The 5,000-nt window shown below is 39.7% G+C and overlaps 2 protein-coding genes across 3 annotated transcripts in view; both read right to left on the bottom strand.

Moving 5' to 3' along the window:
- LOC143039379 (spondin-1-like) overlaps positions 1 to 5,000 on the bottom strand; it is a 294,073-nt gene that overhangs the window by 240,653 nt on the left and 48,420 nt on the right. The gene's annotated exons all lie outside the window — the stretch shown is intronic.
- Positions 820 to 1,652, bottom strand: LOC143039245 (uncharacterized). The gene is made up of 2 exons (XM_076209114.1): positions 1,058 to 1,652; positions 820 to 893 (listed from the first exon to the last, which is right to left on the bottom strand). Exons 1-2 carry the CDS (start codon positions 1,650 to 1,652, stop codon positions 820 to 822), a joined length of 669 nt encoding a protein of 222 aa, XP_076065229.1.

The raw sequence follows: 5,000 nt of genomic DNA, 5'->3' as shown, positions 1-5,000 counted from the left end.
CTTTTTTGGAAATTTCTAAGGCTAGGAATTATGTACATGTCAGTGATTTGTGAGTTGAGAGAAGGGTTTTTGTTTTTTATATAAAGGGCTTCCAATATACGTAGACGGGAGTAATCTCTTTCGATATGCAGGATGGAAGTTCCTCCGACTATCATTTCTCTGGTCAGACTAACCCCGTGAACCTCTTCTGAGTGCTTCTTTGGAGCTCCGTTTGATAGATGGAGTGTGAGGCGCCTGGAGAGCTTCGTAGTGGTTCTTCCAATGTACGTAGAGGGTAGGGCTGCACAGTTCCCTGAAAGGCATTTATATTCGTACACTAGATGGCTACGTTGAAGCTCTGGGATGTCAGTTTTGGGGCTGTTTTTTAGGAGGAGGTGATGTGTTTTGTTGTTTTTGTAGTAGATTGTGAGGTTCAGTCTGTCGTCCTTGTTGGTGGTTTCTACGTATTTGCAAATTATATCCTTAAGGGCTCTTTCATCTTGTTTGTATTGGCTGTTCATGTATCCACGATAGTACAGACGGAAATGGTGTCCTGCAGATGTTGCGGTATTTTCTTTGTTGTACCACCTGTCAAGCTGGATGTTGATAGCTTTGGAGACTTCTGAGTTTGAATATCCATTATTCACGAGGACCTGGGTGGCTCGTTCTAGTTCCTCATGGACGGTCTGCCAGCTACTGCAATGTGTGAGTGCTCTCCTCACATACGCGGAGATTGTGGCGCGTTTGTACCTGTCAGGACACTCACTCCTTCCGTTGAGGCAAAGTCCTGGGTTGGTCGGTTTACAGAATACTTTCGTGTAAAATCCATGCGGTTGCTGGTTAACTAAAATATCCAGGAAAGGAAGACATCCGTCTGAACTGTTTTCTACAGAGAGATTGAGTCCCGATGCCTCCTGAAGGCAATGGTGGAGGTGTTGTAATTCGTCATCGTCTTTATCCAATACGAAGATGTCATCGATATACCTGGCGTAGATTCGTGGCTTCTGTTGGATGGAGAAGACGTCTCTTTCTATGCGACCCATAAAGAAATTGGCAAAAAGAACGCCTAGGGGCGAACCCATAGCGACGCCGTCTATTTGCCGGAACATTCTGCCGTCGGGCGAAACGAAAGGGGCCTCTTTCGTGCAGAGTTCCAGAAGGGCCTGCAAGGAAACTTTTGGAATGTCAATTTTTGGTGGGCTGCCTTCAGGGTAGATCTCTTCTAGGATGAACTGGATTGTCCGGTCAATATCGATGTTAGTGTAGAGACTTTCAACATCGAGGGATGCTATGACACCTTCGCCGATGGATCCCTTCAGAAGGTCGAGGAAGTCTGATGGGGAAGAGAGGCTGTAGTCTCTGGGGGTGAAGGGGCTAAGAAGATCATTAAGACGTTTGGCGAGGTGGTAAGTAGGTGTAGGGATTTGGCTTATTATAGGCCTGAGAGGATTGCCAGGTTTATGTGTTTTAATATTTCCATAGCAATATCCCAAACCATAATCGCCCGTAAGGGGAGACAGTTTAATTCCTCCAACTTTGGCATTCACTGAAGAAATCAATTTATTGGCACGTTTCTTAATGTCTTCTACTGGGTTTCTAGTAATTACCTGGAATTTGCTGGAGTCACTGAGGATGTCGTTGATCTTGGACATATACTCGTCGGTGGGGATCATCAGAGATGTAGAACTTCTCAGCAAAAAAGTCGTGAACGCAGAAGCTGCTGTGAACTTCAATCAAAATTGTCTACATGAGAACCTGCTACCGAAATACGCCAATATATACACACACACATATATATATATATATATATATATATATATACATATATATATATATATATATATATGACACACAGGAACCGACAGTCGGAGAAAATAAACTTCGAATAAAGAAGAATCCTATATTTCGGCTATCAACTGTAGCCCTCTTCAGGAAAGTACATAGAGCAGAGTACAGAGGGGACTTATAAGCTACAGAGAAGAGATGTGGACAGATGACCTCACTCAGGCGCGGGGCAAACTGGGGTGGCGGAGGAGGGAGGGGGTGAGGAGAGGGGGGGTTGTAAGGTCCGTACCAGCTTGTTAACTGCTGCGCGTGTAATGATGTCAGGTGTCCACTGCCCTTTAGAAATATCAATATTAGGGCATTCTTCAATTAATACTGATTCGACTATTTTCCTCCTGAAACCGCAGTGGGACTTGAACACTAATCTGGCCATATCCCAGTCGAAAGAATGATTCTTATTTTTGACATGAAGAAATACAGCCGAATTTTCTTGCCCATACCTAATTGACCTTTTATGTTCTACCAATCTAGTGTTCAAGTCTCTCCCGGTTTGACCCAAGTAAACCAAATCACAATCTTTGCAGGGCAAACAATAAACACCAGGTGACTCAACTTCCTTCGGTTTGCCCTGCAAAGATTGCGTAAGCAAATTGTGAACGTTAAAAAAACCCGCATTCGTGATATATTAACATTATCAAGGAGTGAATATATCACGAAAGCGCTCGGACTCCGTGTGTTTTTCCTCTTCCTAGTGGACTCCGCATATTTTTTATTCATGTATGAATATATACATATATATATATATATATATATATATATATATATATACCTTTTTTCAACCACAAATCACTTTTAATTCCATGCCATCGAAGTCGAGACTAAATAATCGCTCGATGGAGGCATTCGTTGGAAATTGAAACGTGGACAAGCCGAGGATTCGAACCCAGCTAACCCGTAACAAAGTTACAGTGCCTTAACCGATGCGGGTTAGCTGGGTTCGAATCCTCGGCTCGTCCACGTTTCAATTTCCAACGAATGCCTCCATCGAGCGATTCTTCAGTCTCGACTGCGATGGTATGGAATTAAAAGTAATTTGTGGTTGAAAGAAGATATTAATTGATCACTGGGAACCATTCAGTGTAAATGTATATATATATATATATATATATATATATATATATATATGTATGTATATGTATACATATATATATATATGTATATATATATATATATAAATATACAAAAAAATATAAAGATGTATATATATATATATATATATATATATATATGTTGATTTAAACTATGACAAATGTAACTAAAGGCGGAGAAAATATACGAGGAATAATGGAAGAATTTTACAGCCTTAACGTTTCGACCCTTAGGGTCTTGATCACAAAGCATAACACAAAAGTACAACATGGACATTTTATACACATACATGTCACCTCACAGGGTGCCTAGGAAAGGTCATCGTGCTCGGAACATTTGTCCGTTCGTTTTCTTCAACTATCAACAAACTTGTAGCTCTTGCCAAGCATATAAAACCATCTCCATGGTTGATGTTATTATTAATATTAATATAGGCTGCTTCTATTGTTTTTCTTAATTTCTTTGTTGAACATTTATTCATTATAATTGTATTGTCCCAGTTCGGAAGGTGGTCATGTGTATCTATGGGTTCTTACATCATTTTTGTGTTGATATAACCTTTTATCTAATCCACGACCTGTTTCACCAAAATATGAGGATGGGCAATTTTTACAAGGTATTTTATAGACAATACTATTTTCATTCGTAGGGTTATTACAATTACGTGTTACCAAATGTCCCACTGTGCTACCTGATGTTCTCGCTATCTTTATACCTGCTTTTAAGAGGACGTTGTCTAGAGTTGAATTAATGCTGGAATTTGGGACTGTGATATATCGTGTTTCTTTGTTGATATATCACAGTCCCAAATTCCAGCATTAATTCAACTCTAGACAACGTCCTCTTAAAAGCAGGTATAAAGATAACGAGAACATCAGGTAGCAAAGTGGGACATTTGGTAACACGTAATTGTAATAGCCTTACGAATGAAAATATATTTAACTGTAATACATGGAAAGGAGACCCGTGAGGTATTTCTCTCTCTTTCTCTCTATCTCTACCAACCCCATCTCTCTCTCTCTCTCTGTTTTTCTCTCTCCAACATCTGTACCTAGTTATGAATTCTGTCACGGTTTTACATTGGACTACATCCTATTCTAACCTATTCTAGGAGTTGATGCATCGTTATGGATTTTTTTTTAAGCCCTAGGACATTTTTTACATAAGAATATAAGAACATAAGAATGAAGGAGACTGCAAGAGACCATAAGGCCTACACTAGGCGGCTCCGTATCCATCACTACATGTCATCCTCATCCATAAAGCTGTCTAATCGTTTCTTAAAACAACTGATAGTTTCAGTGCTTACTACATGGTTACTAAGTTTATTCCATTCGTCGACCACCCTATTAGTAAACCAATTCTTGCCTATTTCCTTTTTAAATTTAAATTTGTCCAATTTATAACCATTACTGCGAGTCCTGCACTGTTGTTTTAATACGATTACCTTGTTTGCATCACCATTGTTAAAGCCTTTGATCCACTTGAACACCTCTATTAAATCACCCCGCACTCTGCGTCTTTCCAGAGAGTGTAAGTTAAGGCGCCTAAGCCTCTCTTCGTAAGGCAGATTTCTGAGTCCATGTATCATTTTGGTCATTCTTCTCTGTACTGATTCTAGTGAATTGATGTCCATTCTGTAGGACGGAGACCAAAATTGTACCGCATAGTCAAGGATGGGTCTAACTATCGCTAGATAGAGTTTAATAATTACCTCTGCACTTCTACTCGTAACCGTCCTGGCAATGAAACCTAATGCTCTGTTAGCTTTATTCCTGGCGTTAATGCACTGTTTCCTGGTTTTAAGGTCCGGACTCACTAGAATTCCCAAGTGTCTCTCGCACTCAGTTTTCTCTAATGACCTCATTACACTCTACTGTCCCAAACAAACAAATTTTCTCTATTAAATTTATCTATCTTTACTGACATGAACTTAGCCTGTATGTTTTCCCCACAACTTTCCTGTATGTCAAGTGACAAGGTATCCATGACCAACATCCCTTTAATATCTATTGATTCATTTCCCAATCATTCGTGTTCTCTTTGAGTTTAAACCATTTCCAACAATTAGCACTTTTAAGTCTTAA

The sequence above is a fragment of the Oratosquilla oratoria genome, chromosome 26 (assembly GCF_046742065.1).
Source record: "Oratosquilla oratoria isolate Oo_2021 chromosome 26, ASM4674206v1, whole genome shotgun sequence".
NCBI lineage: Eukaryota > Metazoa > Arthropoda > Malacostraca > Stomatopoda > Squillidae > Oratosquilla > Oratosquilla oratoria.
Note: the sequence above shows the minus strand (reverse complement) of the source record. Positions and strands in the feature narration are given on the sequence as shown.